The 18,201-nt window shown below is 34.9% G+C and overlaps 2 protein-coding genes across 3 annotated transcripts; both read right to left on the bottom strand.

Annotated features, from left to right (window-relative positions):
• Window positions 1-2,273: 2,273 nt before the first annotated feature.
• Window positions 2,274-12,699, bottom strand: LOC121244415 (putative disease resistance RPP13-like protein 1). Of its 2 annotated transcripts, none has more exons than XM_041142479.1 (2): window positions 12,248-12,699; window positions 2,274-2,494 (listed from the first exon to the last, which is right to left on the bottom strand). In XM_041142479.1, the coding sequence occupies exons 1-2, from the start codon at window positions 12,560-12,562 to the stop codon at window positions 2,465-2,467; spliced, it is 345 nt and encodes a 114-aa protein (XP_040998413.1). In that variant the 5' UTR covers window positions 12,563-12,699; the 3' UTR covers window positions 2,274-2,464. The 2 variants fall into 2 exon arrangements, with proteins under 2 accessions (XP_040998413.1, XP_040998412.1); XM_041142478.1 differs by lacking the exon at window positions 2,274-2,494 and adding an exon at window positions 7,346-7,536 and having other exon boundaries at window positions 12,248-12,698.
• LOC121244414 (putative disease resistance protein At3g14460) lies at window positions 8,169-10,540 on the bottom strand. The gene is made up of 2 exons (XM_041142477.1): window positions 9,780-10,540; window positions 8,169-9,728 (listed from the first exon to the last, which is right to left on the bottom strand). Exon 2 carries the CDS (start codon window positions 9,712-9,714, stop codon window positions 8,698-8,700), a length of 1,017 nt encoding a protein of 338 aa, XP_040998411.1. The 5' UTR covers window positions 9,715-9,728; window positions 9,780-10,540; the 3' UTR covers window positions 8,169-8,697.
• Window positions 12,700-18,201: the final 5,502 nt, after the last annotated feature.

Below are 18,201 nucleotides of genomic sequence, written 5' to 3'. Positions count from 1 at the left end.
ACTGTGGTTTCGTTTGCAAGAGCCGTAAATCTTGATGCATATGTAACCTAGGCAAAATTCCTCAAGGAAGAATAATCGATCCCACCCAAGTTATAGATATGGATGTCTTCTCTCTATTAATGGTTATGTTTTTTGTTAAGATGTATACTTTGGTTAAGCGGCGAACCATGATCGGTTTGCTTTATTTTGACGTAAGTGATGAACTAATGACGGTGTATATATTCTTTAGTAAAAAGTGATAATGACATATGGATATTATTAGTAATGGATGAGTTTCTTAATGGTATAAACCTCTAGTAAATATAGTCTCTAACTAACCATTTACTTATTCCGTTGTGATTTATTTCATTTACTGTGTACTCAATCCATGAATACGCACCTAAACCCGAAAAAAATATCTAGGGTGTTGTCGACCGACTGACATCTCTGGCACCACAGATCCTCACCAGGCTCTTTACCGAGAAACGGGGTGCCACATCTTGCATCATTTTTCTCAGCCCACCTCATTAATTATTAAGTAGTTACCGACAAATGGTACTCACATTATTTTATATGATCTCATGTCAATTAAAATTAATATTTATATAAAAAATTTTAATTACATGCCTTGTTATAAAGGAATAAAAATTTTATCTATATTTCAAGAGTACCTAATAATTTTCCTTATAAAAGTGACATGTAAAAGAATTGGCTGATTGGCTATTTAGTACTACCTCTCCTTACAATTTTGTAATCTTACCCCTTTAGCAACTAGATTGCATGATGATTGATGATATTCTCATCATTTGTGTATCTTATATTGTAAATAGAAGTGTTAGGTCTCTAACAAAATTATAAGAAAATAATTTTATAAACTGATATAGTTTATGTAATATTCAAACATATTTTATAATAAAGAGTTTTAATCTCACTTAAGTTTCTATTTTTTTTTTAAATGTTCTCGTGGATCAAGTATTTCTCTCTTGCAAAATTTCTCAAACAAAAGTTAATGCTCAACATAAAGAGTCACATTTTTAAAATATTGGCAAAATGACATTCATAGGGGTAAAAATGGTTTTCAAAGTTTTTGTCTTTAATCTTTGTGCACTTCAAAAATGATTTTTAAAGTTTTGCCTTTATTGTCTAACAATCATTGGGTAGCACATACGTTTTTAAAAGTCTAACTTAAAAAATTGATGTGTTCTTTCAGTGAAAAAAATATGTATTTGTCATATGCTCAAGGGAGACATGTTGAGTTTTAAAATGAGTTCAAGGAAACTTCCTCTAATTTTAAAACTTTGTCTATTTTTAAAGGGTATATATGTTTTGGAGTTGGTAAAAGTTGTATTGATTTTTTTGAGTGAATAATATTTAGGTAATGATTGGATGAAAATTTTAAATAGAAGATTTCTAAGAGATTTAAAGATATTTTATTTGATTTAAAAAAGTAAATTATTTTGTGAAACTAAATAAGTATGTAATCAGTTTGGTTCGATTCAGTTGGGTTTGGTTTGGTCCTGTTTTGAATATATTTTTGAACAAACCGATCTAAGTTGGATTTGGAATTCTGAGAACCGATAAAGACTGAGTCATCCAAAAAATTAGAACATTCGGTTTTTATTGTTTTGGTCCGCTTCGGTATAGTTTTATAGGTGTGACTCGGTTTTGGATATTTTGTTGGGCTAATTGGTTTTTCTTACCCAAATGAAGAATTTGTTTACTCCAAATATGATAGAGTCCAAAACTTTGTTTTAAAGAACACCATGTACCACAAAAATGTGTCAATATATACTTACAAAAATATATTTTTCCATGATATATATAGATATATAAAGTGCACTTTTAGATTCGGTTTTGGATATTTTTGTTGGGCTAGTTGGTTTTTCTGACCCAAATGAAGAATTTATTTACTCCAAATATGATAGAGTCCAAAACTTTGTTTTAAAGAACACCATGTACCACAAAAATGTGTAAATATATACTTATAAAAATATCTTTATCCATGATATATATATATATATATATATATATATATATAAAGTGTACTTTTATACTTATATTGTGATGCCCTCTGCCTCTACTTGGGATTTAATGGAGTTTGAAGCGTTGGGATATACAATACAAGGTTATATACCCCTGTTCATGACAGTTAAAGATGCAGTGCACCTAACATGCATCTACAATATGCAATATTCGTAACGAATAATTTTTTTCTTTGAGCAATGCTATGTACCAGATGTAATACATCCCAAAAACATGATCATACTTCATGACTTCACATAATAATAGATATTCAAAAGTTACCACACTTATCCAAAAGGTCTCAACATAAGTACTGGAAATAGCGCCCAAATACAGTTTGGAATTAAAATCTATTCTACTAAATTGTGAACAGCTCGGCTATGATCTCCAAAATCGCGTTCAGAAAGTGGATAAACGTAGTTTTCAGTTCTTTGTCATCTCTCCGTGGACTAGTCAGCCTCGTCTAGTCCTTTGGGCGTGGGTTCTTCATATCCTAACACACCGTCTATCATTTCAGGGAAAATGCTAGTTGGGACTACCAAATGAGATTTGTTTACAAATATCAGCAAGTGAACTACCAAGCTGTTTGGGCTGTTTGCTTGAGCTATTTGCTCTTGTTGGTCCGCGTCACATCACAGACATTTGCACTACCTATGAGTACGTCATGATAACTGAAATGATAAATGAGGTTGAAACCATCGGTGTTGGGTGCTTGATGACTTCACCTTGAAAACTAATTACTTAGGTCCCATTCAAAACTTGTTAATCTTTCAACACAGGAATTTCACACTAGTTTAAAGTTCTAAACACTCTAGTGTGGAAAATGGAGTTCCACTAGGATAACACCCCATTCTAGCACTTGGGGTCGTGGTAAAAATAAAAAATTAGATCCTTGTTTTTTATGAAATAAAATCTCAAGAAATAAAACCATATACCTCATATTCAAGTTATAACTCGATTTTAGCATTAAATCTAGCATCACATGGCAAAAGTCTCATCAAAATACAAAACCAAACTGAGAGTCTCTAGTTTAATTCTAAACAAACTTTGGCATGTATAAAATCATTACATCAAAGATCAAAATTAATATTCTCCAAAAATAGACTCATAACACATATATAAAGCCTTAAGAACATAATATGTCAATATCAAGACCATTATATCAAGTTTCCATAACAAAAGATTACAACTTTACAAAAACATAAACTATTTCGACACTTCCAATTTTCAACTTTCCAAATCATGGAAACCTCTTTATAAAAATTTTTAACATGTAATAAATCCAAACCTAACTTGTATATTAACATGTTAACACTTCATAATAGTAATATATACCCAATATTTTACCAAATACCTCATCAAAATATTAAAGCTTCACACAAACATCCTGATTGCTACCTAGGGTGACCTTCGCAAGTTTAAAACAAATTTTCACCAATCAAAACTCATGAAAAGTTTCTCAAAATATATCAATGTAAACATGACTCAAATAGAAACAAGGTGTGTCATGAGAATCGACTTAGAAAGGTCTAGAAGTTGCAATCCAAGAACTACCAGGAAAATAGTCTGAAGTTTTCTTTCGAGTTCTCTCCAAACAAGTGAATGAAAAATAATCAAAGGATGAGAAAAATGCATTGGACATGATTTATAGGGGGAGAGGGCTGACATGAAGTGTCATAGTCACCTCTTGAGGGGGGTTTTGCAGCCAAAATAGTGGGCAAAACCATGGGCTACTCAGCCCATGGTATTGGGCTGCTGCTGCCGAGAATGGTGGGGTGGCTTAGGGTTGCTTTTTGGCTTCCCATCCAAAATCCATTTGGGCTGTCATGTTAGCCATAGGACCCCATTTGATGGGCCAAAATGGGCCTAATCGAATGGGCCTCAACTTAGGGTATATTTGGTGGTAGGGTTTCGGTTGGATCAAGTCCAAATTCAAATTTGTTTTGGTCCAATGAAATTACCAAGGTATAATTAAGGGTTTAATAGCATGTTAAAGTAATTTAATTAACTAATTAATCACTTAAACAAAATCGGCTACTTTAGGGTTTGGAAAAACCATTAAGGGTTTCAGTTTCCTCCATGGATTTTCGGGTTTCAATCGAATTCTAATGGTTTAGGGTTTCACTGAGATCCCTCTTTTAGTTGGCCACATAGTATTTGGTTGGATGAAATAGTGTTGGGTTTAGGTGGCATGATCACATAGCTTGATTTGCCTTCCATTCCTTCACATATCCATCTCATGGTTCCACCTAGTGCCAAGTGTCCTATACTATTTATCAAGTGTGGCTAGGAGCTTGCGAAGTCTCTAATAAATACTCCATGAGGCTATTTTGGACATTTTATATAGCAATTTGACAATCGTTTGAACCAAGTGCCACATGTAGGGTTGTGCAAAATTTCCGATGGCTTCTACTCCGATAGTTGTTCGCTTTGACTCCGACTCTGATGGAGTTAGAAAATTTGATGTTGAGAGTCAGATTTGCTCCAAAAATTCTGGTGGGATTTGAAGTCGGAGTTAGAGCTGATGTATGCTCCGATATCCTGATGTATGCTCCGATATCCAAACTCTAATTCCAACATTTATACTTAATATATAATATTGTAAAATTAATAATAGATGGTTGAGTGGCCTAACGATGTAGGTATGCATTTTGCAACATGCAACATGCAACATGCATTCGAGGCCCCCATCATACGAGACTGTGATTTTTGGCAAACTTTTTTTTTTAACTCTTAAAATGGCGCCGTTTATACCTCGTATATATTCATCCTTTTTTTCAGCCAAACCCTATGCATTTGAACATTTCCTCAGTCGATGTCCTGACACTCGAGTCTCGACAACAACTTCGTTCTCTCTTGAATCTTCCTTTATTTTCTCTCTTTGTTCTAACTTTGTTTTCTCTCTTGCTCTATCTCCATCAATCGTGAAATCATTTCACTAAAATGTTAATCACAATGCATACCATTACTCTCTCTTCGCCCAGTCTAGATCTCGTCTCTGCTATCGTGGCATGAAGCTTTTTGATCCATCTCTTGATGTTGTTTGGATTCTGGAAAATCCTTTTTGATCTATCCCTTGGTGTTGTTTGGATGCTGGGAAAGTCTTCTAATTTGTTTATTTTTTCTGTATGCTTTGTGTTGTTTGGATGTTGTTTGAAATATTTCGATGCCATTTGAATGCTGGGAAAGTGGTAAGAAAATTGAAAAAAAATTCCTAACTCTGATTTGGGCTCTGATAGTTGACTCTAACTCCAACAACTTTGATTGGAGTTAGAGTCAGAGCTGAACTAGGCTTCCGAGTTTCATTGGAGTCAGAGGTCAGAATTAGGCAATTCGATTTTGTCGGAGTTGGAGTCGGAACCCAGCCCTAGCCACAACGTGCTATCCCGGGTATTCACTTGAAAAATGTAAAAATTATTATTGTACCATAAAATCATAAATAATCATACAAGACTAATGTTGTAATTCATTTCGCAAAATTCGACTCCTAAGTATCTCGATTAAATCAAAAGGCACTCCCGGGTACTATTAATTCAGAAAACAAGAAGCGCATTGTTATACCGTAAAATCCTAAATATTCATCTGAGACTAATGGTGTAATTCGTTTTGCCAACTTATACTCTTAAGTGTCTTAAATAAAGAAAAAGGTAATTTTGTCATCATAGTGGGTGGAGACTGACTGTGTTAACAATTTAAAACCTAATTGGTCGCTCAGTTAGTGAAATCTTTTCAAGATTTGATGTTATTAAGGTCTAAAAAAACTCATGCACTAAATTTCTGACGGGTTGTTACATATACCATATTTGATATATATGCAAGCATGTAAGTTAATATATGAGGATAAATAATAACTAACTTAATATTAATATTCATTTTTAAAATTAAGTTTATCTCAAGGAAGCATAAATAATAAGATTAAAACTTTATATTATATTAATTTTATAATATCTATAATATATATAGCATATAATATCTAAAATTTAAAAAATTTAAAATATATATTTCAGCTTAATTCGGTCCAATTTAATTTTCAAATCATGAAAATCGAACTTTTCAATCAGTTTCAATTCCTAGAAATCAAAACCGACTGAACAAGCTTGGTACAGTTCGGTCAATTCAACCCATTTTTTGGTTTTTTCTTACAGCCCAGTTCATATGGTATGAACTCATCTACCATAGTCGCCACATTAATTCAACTAACGTATCAAATCAATGTAATAAATGATCAGTTTTTATAATATAACTCCCCTAACGAACTCATCCGTCTATCTAAGAGCTCTAACAAAACAAAACTAATGATCTCACTAGTATTTGAGTCTCCATCAAAAGGTCCTTAATCCACCATAAGAATGCATTGATCATACGGAGAACACAAACATACACTAAGCTTAGAGGCACAACAATCATCAAGGTTTTCTCTCTCCCTTAAAATAATATCTTCAATTATAATCTAATCTATAAATCCTCAAATTAAGTTCGAAGCAAGATGGCATGTTTGGGTAATGAGATGTGATACTAATTTTGTAAATAGTAGTGAAAGAAAATTATGAGAAGTTTTGAGATAAGATGAGAATATCTCATCTCATCGAACTTGGATCATATATTGGAATTCATAGAAGTTGCTGGAGTCATGTCTCACAATCATTTCGAGTATAAAATGGCAAATCTCGCGTACGTTTTGCTCGAGCTTGAGTCTGTCTTAGAATGAAGTCTCATGAACTTTTAGGAGAACTCACTCAAACTTGTCTCGTTAGCGTATGGCAAACTCCATGTTTTTGCAAGTGCTTATCCAATTTCAACTAGACTCAATGCTATTTTCTTATCAATTTAGAACTATTCTCCACTTTAATTAAGGAGAATAATGACATTGAAACTAAAGATGAAGAAAAGAATTTCAGTTTTGAGAGGAAAAAAAAATTGTCAAGAATAAAATATCTTTATCAGAATAAGTGTGTTGTAAGAAAAAATGCATATTAGTTTAGTGAATTTCAATCTCCTAGAATTTGAGTCCAAAACTCTAGGTGATTTGAAATTAGTTGAGGTAATCATATGAGTCTTCAAGACAACCTTGTAAAACAAAAATTAAAAGGATATTAACTGCATGCCAGTTTCCATTCAGTTAAAAAAAGTAAAAATCCATAAATAAAAATGAAATATATAAGAGAAGGGGATTGTCAGAACATAAGCCTCAATAGAGAAAAAGATGGTGTTCATTGATCACCAAGTGGATTGAGAGCTACATGCAGTTAGTAGCAAATAGAGAAAATGATCAGTATTATGTACATAAACTGAACAAAGGTTTGCAAAGAAATATTACAAAAGATACTGAGAAAATTTGGGACACAATCAATTGATGAGGCTATAATTGTTGAGAGTCTCAGTTGGTCTTGCTGTTACTGTGATTAAGAATTTTAGTAGATATTTAAAAATACTCAAAAACATGACCGGCAGCACGTGAGTCACACGAGATGGTCGACATTAGGTCACACGAGGTCTTAATTCAAGTTTTCCCACTATGCATTTCCTTTGGTTCCCCTGATTCATTCACCAACAAAAAGATTAGAACAACCTTAGACTTTTTGGATCATAATATTTATGAAAGAATGTAAACACCTATGGGATGCTAATTCAACCAAATATAAAAAGTGTTTGAAAGAAACTGGGAGGAGAATAAACAAATAAGCATTTTATTTCCAGAGAATTTAAGGACAGTATGACACTACTAGCCGCATGATAGTTTTGTTAACAATTAAGCATATCTTTCGAAAAATCATAGACTTGACCCGAAAATATATGTAGGGGGGTGAATATATGTTCTACAAAAACTATGAACAATTTATAAATATTATTTACAAGGACAAAAGAAAGACAAAAAACTAAATCACATTTCCCTTGGAGTCTTTTTAAATGAAAAATAGAAAAGAAAAAGGGAAAGATAGTGGATTTTGGACAACATCGATAAACCCATGATTTATTCATATTATTCGAGTTAACATATGATCTTGTTGATCATGTAAGAGTTGAATGTTTACACTATTGGGAATCATTTACTAGAGTTCACCTAAGCTTGAGAATAAATTGATTTAGAATTTCTGTTTTTCCCATGCCAAATAGATATATAGTTATTTTTTTTAAATTAAAAATAAGTTTTCTTTTCTTGCATGTATAGGTTGGGAATCTACTTCATTTCACTCCATGGTTTGTGTTTCTACAAGTCTGCTTGCCAATACAAAATTATAATGAGTGAAAAGAAACACACATGCACACATGCATGCACAAGATAAATATAAGGTAGACACTTAGCATACCAGCCAGAGCACCAACAAGAGATAAGTGTGATAGGGTTTGATCTCCAATGCCATCACTCAATGGACCTTTGGATCAGGACCAAAAGAACCCAAATTCCTCTGCTTCTGAGTCATGAATGAATTTTTGATCAATTTTGACACAAGGGATTTCAACTATCTTCAACCACTCTTGTCCTCGATCTTTCTTGCAACATTTTTTCAGCAAAGGACATTGATAGATATTAAGTTCTCCAAGTAACGGAGGCAGGCCGTTCTTTGGAAAATACATGAGCTTTTGGCACCTAGAGATAGATAGTTTCAGGAACGAAGGGGGCAAGCCATCTTCTGGAAAACACGTGAGCTTTTCGTAGTCATTGATCCGCAGTGTTTTGAGACATGTGAGTTTTCTTTAGCCCTCGTAAGACAGGAATTCCAAATTCGAGAGGTCTGAGATGTGGAGGCTTGTTAGAGAGGCAGGCAATGCCATGTCTGGAAAGGATGCCAAATGCTGACATCTGCCAATCTCAAGTTGATTAAGAAAAGTGAGGTTGTCCTGCCCCCAATCGAACAAGGCTTCAGTGATTTTAAGATGAGAGATCCCAAGTGTTGTTAGATTTGTGGGAAAACCTTCTTTGGGAAATGATAAAATGCTTAGACAATTCTGTATTTTCATATCTTGAAGAGAGGTGAGGTTGTATATGCCGTTTAGCAGTGCCTGCATTTTCTCACAGTCAGATATATAAAGCTCTCTCAGGTTGGAAGGCAGGAGTAACCCTCCACCATTCAATAACTGAAGATTTTCACAATTGAAGATGATGATCCTTGTAAGAAACAAGTTATGATCAAAACTCTTGGCTACTGACTTCAGCTTCGGACAATTGTTAATATTGATGCGCTGAAGTGTGGTAGGTAATTCCCCGCTTGATGTTAAGGATTCAAGGGATGGACAATTGTAAATGTTCAAGACCTCAAGAAGAGATGTGATCATGCCATTGCAGCAAGTAGTACTATTGTTTGTGTCATCATCATCATCCTTCACCAAATTCTGCATACTCTTGCAGTCACTTATATCTAGCCGCTTTAGAGTTCGAGGCAGCTGACTTCTTGCAAAATGTGTTAACAAATCACATTTTGTGATTTCAATAAGCTCAAGACATGTGTTGTTGTACATCATTGCCTTGGGTAATGATTCCAAGGCTATGCAATTGCCGATGCAAATAGATGTGATTGTGGATGGCATACCGAGTTGGTGATGCTCTTGATCAACTTCTTCTGCCACCAAAGAGACTAGTTTTGAACAATTATAAATGCAGAGATCATACAGAAATGGGAGCTGTGGCAATGATCCCATGTTGTCTGACCACAAATTCATGAGCTCCTCACAACTATTAATGGTTAACTTCTCCAACTCTGCCAGCCCTTCCATATCAAGCCCTTGATCTATTCGACGAGTGAGTTGATCTGAAGTTGCTGAAAGTGAACCAGATAATGTTATTGATTTGAATGTAAGCTTGCTTCCACACACCACTCCTTTGGATCTCTCAATTTTAAGTTTGCATAGATCTGGAAAGCATGAAATTGAGACAACCAACAACTCACAATTATATATCTTAGCTTCATTTAGTAAAGGAAGGTTGTTTGGTAAGTTCCCTAATAGCTTTGGACATCTAATAAGGGAAAGCTCACGCAGATTTGGGAATTCTTCTCAAGGACTCCAATTCTCCCACTCCTTCATGTCAATGAAACGCAAGGTCTCTAAGGATCTAAAACATTGTGTGAAACCATTGCCACAAAATTCAGAACAAACATTCTTCAAGCTATCCATGCCCATGATCAAAAGAGTCTTGAGTGCTAGCAATTGCCCAAATAGAGGTAATAATGTACACTTGTAACAGTTCTCTACTGTCAAGGACACCATATGAGGAAATGAAGGAGGTGTTAACCATTGAGGAAATTTTGTACCACCATAGTACCTTATGACAAGCTCCACCAAAGCATTGTGAGGCCATAGCCCGTTTAGTACCTCTAGTTCACTTGTATTGTCTTTTGACTCGTCAATGCCTGTACTCCATTCCAACCATAGGACACTAACTTTGGGTTTTCTAATTAGTTCAGCATCCTTTGCATCTTTGGCTTCTATTATGTTTTCTAATCTTGAAATACAGAGTGTCCCTTGAAGATGTTTCAAAGGTCCAAGCTCCTTTATCCTGGAGCAATTGTCTTTACCCAGAACTAGATTAGACAGTGTTTGAAGACAAGTTAATCTACCTATTTGAATAGGCATTCCTTTCAATCAAGTTGCAGCTTCAATATCGAGGTGGCGCAAGTTGACCAAGTTTCGAAACATTGAAGACAATTTCTTTAGGCAATAACAATTCGCTAACAACAATGTTTGTAGGTTGTAGAGAGTAGTTATTGATTCTGGCAGGCCTCCAATTCGAGTTTTGGAAAGTTAAGGTACTGTAGATGCTTTAAATCACTGATGGAATCTGATAGTTCAGTTATGCGGTACCCATTGAAAGATAGCACCCTTAAACATCGTAACTTTGGAACCAATTCAAGAGGAACATGATGAGTCAAATAGCAATTACCTGGATTTGGTAGCATGAGAGGTAAGAATGTACGTAAACTCGTGAGTTTAGAAAAAACCTCAAACTTTTTAGTGACATCGTATTTGCTACCAAAGTAAGATGAATGGCGAGCCTTCATAGAAATATTCCCTTGCTGACTACCCTCAATTCTATCTTCCATTCTAAAGCATGTATCGCCCGCAACCGATTGAGCCAAATTATTAATGAGGTCATGCATAAAAAATCTTGATTTATTAGTGCGTGATCGTTGGAAAATTAACCTTGATAACAGATTGCGAAAATACTCAATACCCAAATTTTCCATTTCCTTTTCTTCTTGAAGGGTTTGAATCAAACCTTCTGCCATCCATAATAGAACCACTTCCTTCTCCTCAAATTTATAGTCCTTTGGTAATATTGAACAATATGCAAAACATCTCTTTAAATGTGAAGTGAGATTGTGATAACTTAACATAAGAGCAGGAGCAATTCCACTTCTCTCCTCAGGTATATTCCATATCTCACTCTTTAAAACTTTTTTCCAACAGTTTTAACTGCCAATGGCAAGCCTTTACACCGACCAACGATTTCCTCACCAAAATCTTTAAGGTCTGGATGCGCATTGAAGTCTTTTGCATCCAATGCATGTTGAGACAATATAGACAAACAAGCATCATTTGACAACACTTACAATTGAAAAGGCGGAATTTTAATGGTTCCCATCATTGATGAGACATCCTGATTACGAGTTGTGACGATAATACTACTTCTCGGAGCCCCAGCTTCAAGAGGAGCCCATAGGAGAATCCAATCATTGTAGTTCTCATTCCAAACATCATCAAGAATGACTAGAAACCTCTTCCCATACAGTTGCTCCTTAAGTTTGACTTGTAACGAAGTTAAATCATTGCCATCACAATATCCAAAGCTCATAGATTGTAAAATTGTTTTTGTAACCATAGCAACATCAAAATCTTGGGAAACACAAGCCCATGCTTTCATATAAAAAAAGCTTTGCACTTTTTTATCATTGTAAATGAGCTGGGCAAGGGTTGTCTTTCTGATACCCCCCATACCAAGTATAGGAATCACGTTCACTTTAGTCAAAGCATCACTATGTTTATCACTCATCAATAATTGAAGTAGAGCCTCTGCAATGTCCCCCCTACTGTAGATGCGATCTTCGGCCACCACAGAAGTTGAGGGAGATATCTCTCTTCTTTTGTTTAGCCTAGGACTAGAGTTTTCCTTCAAATTCAGTTGATCTTTTTGTGTCACAAGATCATTAAATCTAGCAGTGATTTTCTTTATTTTTGACCCCAACCTAATCTTGATCCTAACAGCAATTGGAGTAAAACCAGCAAACCAAGAAGGGACGAGATTCCGTACCTTACTAGTGCTAACTTGACTTTCACCCATCAACTTGCGTCGCAAAGCTGCTTCCGTGGTGAACTCGTCTAGTATATCTTCCAAGTCATAGGCCAAGTCTCTGAGATCATCAAGCCACTGTTTCACTATCCTTTTGGTGTATTGCTTCTCCTTTGCATCATGAAGAGCCTTTTGAATTCTTGTCAACGTTTTGGCCCACTTGTCCAGCTGTTTTCGAAGTCCCTCTTTGCGAGCGAATTGCAGCAACTCAGGAGATGCCAATCGGTCAAACATCACTTGAAGGAATGCAGAAAGAAAGAGCTCTCCCACTGCCATTATTTTCGTCGGAGAAAGGAATGAATTGATGAAGTATGCAAAGATCAGCAAAACTTTCAGAAGAGGAAGTCTCTGGTTCTTCTGGCAAAAAGCTTAGAGCAGTCTCACAAAATTATTTTGAGGAACGTACGTGGGACCTAACTTGAAAACTTGCTGGCTTCTTTGATCTCATGTTTATGCTTTTTTACTTTCTGCGATGACTCTTGCTTTTCTTTTTGATCATGATCTTTTGTTTGGTTATGTCACATTGTGTTGAGTGGACCACATATTGCGTGTGTATATATGTTGGTATTTTTTAATATATATATATATATATATTTTTTTTAGTATGACCGTTGCTTTCCTTTTAGATTTTTTTTTTTTTTCCTTAGACTAGTCTCATCGGCTCGTTTAGATAGTGAGATAAAATGAGATAAAATGAATTGAGATAATTTATATATAATAATAAAATTATTAATTAAAATTAGATAAAATAAGATAAGATGATTTAGATATGTATCCAAACGACTATAAATCTTTTCGGCATTCAAAGTGAATAACCGGAAAATAAAAAAATCTTTATACGTTTGCCTTACCCTTAACTGATATGGAAAAAAATATAGCCGTTTGAATTCTTTTTGGTTCTCTGAACTCTAAAAAAAAATATGGGCATTGGGTGTTAAAAAGTTGGCTGCTTTTATTCTCATCATGCGCTGTTGCTGTTTTCCGTCCAAGTTCTCCTTTTTATTCTGGTGTTTTTGTACAAAATATAGAGAAATCAATAGAAAATAAAAGTGTGTGCTAGATAATTTTGATAGTATTTTCAAGTAAAAGAAATGTGTTCTTTAAGTGGATCCTTGAACTCAACCATTTGTACAGAATATATTTGAGTCATACGACGATCATTTAAGCTGTTGTATCTTGAAAGAGACAAATTAAGAAGAATTATACTATACCAATTCATTTGAAACTTTGTACACTGCAGAAGATTTGAATCTCTTTAAAAAAACGATATTTCTATATCTCAGTCCAAACTAATTTAATTTGAATGTTTAATTTTATTGTAATTTTTATTATATTATTGTGTATTTTACTAACACTGTATTTATGATAAAATATATTAAAATCTTTATGTTGTGTCTTATCTCTCTACATGCCATAGAATGATAACATCATGTTCTTCTAGACGCCATGGAAGAAAAATGTCATGTGCTTCTCTGCACGGCATGAAAGGAAAGTATCATGTTATTCTAGATGCTAGGAGTAGCTAGAGACCTTTAGCCTCTACCTGCTACAAAGGTAGACAAGAATTTAAACTTTTCAAAATCTTATTCCTCTAAAATTCAAATCTAAATCTATAGTATTATTATGAACAATGAGCACCAACCAATTCTTGCATAGTGATTAGAGATAGTCAAGTCGTGCCATTTGTTGTATCCAAACACATATTCCGGAATGGTGAAAAATCAGAAAATAAGAGAACAGACAAAAAGATAGGTAATTGAAAAGACAGGATAAAGCATAAAGTACCACCAAGGTAATAGTTCAGTTAATACGAACTGTTATTTTATGACTTTAAAGTTAAGATCAGTTCGAATTAGGATATAAATTGAAACCATTTGAAGTAATAAAATTTAACCTTTGCGTCATAAAATGGACTTTAGACTAGAAGAGTATTTTGAAGGTATTGTGGTGATGAGCTCGCCCTTGAGACAGTAACTATAGTTCAAATCTGATATTTTACAACAGAGAGAAACTCTTATAAGAAAAATTACTACGCTGATCACCCCACCTTCCCTTTTAGGAAGAAGAAAAAAAGATAAAGCATAAAGCTATAGATTTATTCCTATATATATATATATGTTAATTTCGTGACAAGGAGGAAAAATATATCTAAAAAAATAAAATATAATTTATTATCTAAACTAAAAATATTATTTTTTATTTTTCCATCTGTAATCATATATACGATATAATACACTTTAAATGCTGGTTTTGGATATTTATTTTTAAATAGTAATAAAATAATTTATGAATAATAATAAATTTAAAAAAAAAAATTTAAAAATTTTTGAGAATATCTTATAGCAGTTGTGTTTCCAAACAAAATCTCAATAGTTTTGCATGTCAGCCACTTCTATAGCGGCCTCTTAAATGGAGTGACATCAATAAATGTGACAAAATCTAAGATGAGAATTATCCTATCTAAAACTTATTCACGAGTTTGATCATTGATTTTTAAATATCACAAACTAATATATATGGTAAATGCTACTTAAAAAAATTCAATAAACAGTCATATGTATGAGCTACGATCGTCACAATTTCTATAACCTATAATCAATTATTTAGATAGTAAGATAGTAAATTATGTTAGTCCATTCATCAGTTTTTATATGAAATAAATAATTGACATGAATAGCTTTGCACTTTTTTTTTTTTTTTTTTTTTTTTTTTTTTTTATCATTTTATACAGGATGGGCGAGTGTTGTCGTTTCGATAACCCGATACCAAGTATGGGAATCATCTTGACTTTATTCAAAGCATCACTATGTTTTTCACTTACCAATAATTGAGGTATAGCCTTTGCAACTTCCTCCCTACCATTAATGTGATCTTTGGTTACCACGGAAGTCGAGGGTGGTGTCTCTCTTCTTTTGTTAGGCCTCTCACAAACATCTTCATTCAAATTAAGACGATCTTTTTGTGTCACGAGATCATTAAATCTATAAGTGATTATCTTTATCTTTGAACCCAGCCTAATTGTCGAGGCAATTTCCTACTTCTCTTAGTCGTGTGATTAACCTGCAAGAAGAGCAAAGCTCAGGGTCTCGGACTTGGGAGCATTTGATGCTTAAGTCAGAGTGCGTAATATGAATGTAAAGAACTCAAAATGTAGAGAGATTGTAGGACACATCTGTCAATCGCTTTATAGATGATGAGAGGTGTGGTATGGCAATGCCCCTCTGAGTGCTTGATTTTTGGGCTCTTAACACAATAATACCTCTGAGTGCTTAGTTCCATGCATTTAATGCGGTACCCTTCTGGGATATGTGATAACCCTTTTGGGTCTGACTCGACTATTATTAATAGGGTTGAGTTGGTGTGCATATTCTGCTAAGAATTTCCTCAGTGCCAGTTGATTGCGAAAAAGCTATTCAGTGATGATTTAGAGGCTCGAGTCCCATGGAGATGCGGTGCATTTTGACTTACCTGCTTCTTAGTTGTTCATATGCGGGTGAATCCCATGATCGAGCCTTTAATCTCCTGTGGCTCTTTCCTCGCCTAGCCAGCTGACTTAGACACAGGACATGTTTGGGGTGCTATCTATGTCCTTTTGACACATGCGTCTCGCCCTTGGCTCCAGTTGATGCATCCCTTGCCATTTCACCTTTTCGTAACCATCATCTTCACTCATCTCCTTCTTCTGGTATTCCAATTTTCCCCAAAGGTCTTGTGTATTAGTCTAACTCTGCTTCTCACCTTTGCCTCAACACTTCTCAAGCTAATTGCAGTCTCCTCTTCTTTTTCTCCCTTCTCACTTTTCCATCCCCAAAGGTCTTGTGCATTGTCAACCCCGAAGGAGTGCTGAGTATGTTGGCCTGTATATCCGCATATTTTTATGGGTTTGTGGCTTCCCTTCTAATGCCCGATCTGCGACATCTTGGATTTGTTGGGCATGGCTCCTGCCAAACTCCTACTTAACGCCTAGAGGATCATGCTATCTTGTTGCATCATTTGGAGGCCAGCCTTGGATGAGAACCCTGATCTTACTACTCGAGAGGTTTTCTTTGTGTATGGCTTCAGGTAGCATGACAGGAACCAGTGTAGTTGGCCCTTAAGGATGGGTTGTAAGGTTGTTCATTTGGAATTGGGAAATTCCCTCGTCAAAATTTGTGACAAGCAGTTTCTTCATTTCTGGTGTCGGATGGGAGTTCCCTATCATCGAGGCTGGTCTTTGTGAGATTCACGTTAGGGCTTCAAGGCGTCATGTTCCAGATTGTTGTGATTTCAAAGTTACTCTTTCCAGGAGGGAGACAAAACCTTTGAACAATGTTTACTCGTCGGTCGAGGAGAGCCTGGTTGCTGTTGAGTCTGATGCGATTATTACCTTAGAAAACATAGACTATTTCTTGGTTTTGTTGGACCGATCATGAGCCATGCGCCATTAGGCCCCTAGTTTGGAGGGTACAATTCCTTCTCGTGGGTGGAAGAGGTCAGTCTTACTTCGGATTGTACTTGAATGTTGAATTGAGTTGAGTTGAATTGAGTTGAGATGATAAAATATTATTAGAATATTATTTTTTAATATTATTATTATTTTGAGATTTGAAAAAGTTGAATTATTTATTATATTTTATGTTAAAATTTAAAAAAATTATAATGATGAATTGAGATGAATTGAATAATTAAATAAGGCTAAAAGGAAGAAACTTTGTGTTGAGGGTGTAAGGACTCGTGGCATGTCATGCCCTTGTCACGAGCCTGCTAGCCCAAAGAAGGGTTCAAGGCACCCTGTTATGTATTTTGATATCTAGTGAAAATTGTAAGCTGTAAATTTATCCTCGGCGGTTCGAGGTGCCAACGGCCTCCTTACTCTGATGATTGAGACTGAAAATATTTTTCATTAATTATCAACTGCAGAATTACAAGGAATTCAAATAAGATGTAAACAACAACCCACGTCTACACGTTGGTGCAGCCCACGACATGACCCACGCCCTATTAACTAATTGGACTTAGTCAAAGCTAAAGCCCATTAACCCAACGGAAAGCAACAAACTCGAAATAGACTAAAATACCCAACTTAATAACTGTAATTACAAAGAAACCATTCCCTTCCTTAAGACAATTGGGTGATGGTACCCTTACTACCGACTACTACCACTTTACTACCTATGCGCACACGTGGCTTTATTTATCTTTTTCTCCTCCTTTGCCTACTGCATTTACGCTGTCCGAAATTTGAAAACTGTTATAAACTTGTTGTAGAAATCTCCGTCTTCTTTGGGTCCATTCACTTGTCTCAAATAGAGAAGACACATAAACTCTCTCTCTCTCTCCCAAACTGATCAGAGTTCTCATTGGCTGTTGAAAATGGAACGGCTTCATCACCTTGAGTTTCTTTTAATTTCATGATCTAAGCTTTTCTTTCTAAATGTATTCAACAGCTCAGAAGTGTCCATCACTTTGTTCTCATGGAGAATCCTAAACTCATTTCCATTTTCAAAAATCTGGCTAGATTCAATTAGGCATAGAATTGAAGTTGAACCAACAGATCCAAACAGGTTTGTCGCAATGCTAACGGAAAACTGAATGGCAACATAAGGAAGGAAAAAGGAACCCAACTCCCATGAATGCTTTTTGCAATTTTTACTAGCACCATCATAATCAAATATATTTGAGCATAAAAGGTGTTATTCAGATCGCACTAAAACATACGTGATAACTCAGTTTCCTTAATAACTACTAGAATCATATTGGAAATATTAATTAAATTCCCTCATCACTTATTATTTTGAGGACAAATTCTAAGAAAGATGATGCTCGTATCTTAATATACACAATCACAAGTTAGTTTAGAGTTCTTAGGAGTGCGTTTAGATGTTGAAGTGAGTTGAGTTGAGTTGATAAAATATTATTTATTATTATTATTATTG

The sequence above is a fragment of the Juglans microcarpa x Juglans regia genome, chromosome 8S (genome assembly GCF_004785595.1).
Source record: "Juglans microcarpa x Juglans regia isolate MS1-56 chromosome 8S, Jm3101_v1.0, whole genome shotgun sequence".
Lineage (NCBI taxonomy): Eukaryota > Viridiplantae > Streptophyta > Magnoliopsida > Fagales > Juglandaceae > Juglans > Juglans microcarpa x Juglans regia.
Note: the sequence above shows the minus strand (reverse complement) of the source record. Positions and strands in the feature narration are given on the sequence as shown.

Coding starts and splice junctions, on each gene's coding strand:
- LOC121244415 (XM_041142478.1), bottom strand. CDS start 12,562: ATGGCAGTGGGAGAGCTCTTTCTTTCTGCATTCCTTCAAGTGATGTTT. Junction 7,537..12,247: donor GTCAAGTTAGCACTAGTAAG/GTACGGAATCTC, acceptor TGAATGAATCAG/GGGAACCAAAGGAAATGCAT.
- LOC121244414 (XM_041142477.1), bottom strand. CDS start 9,714: ATGGAAGGGCTGGCAGAGTTGGAGAAGTTAACCATTAATAGTTGTGAG.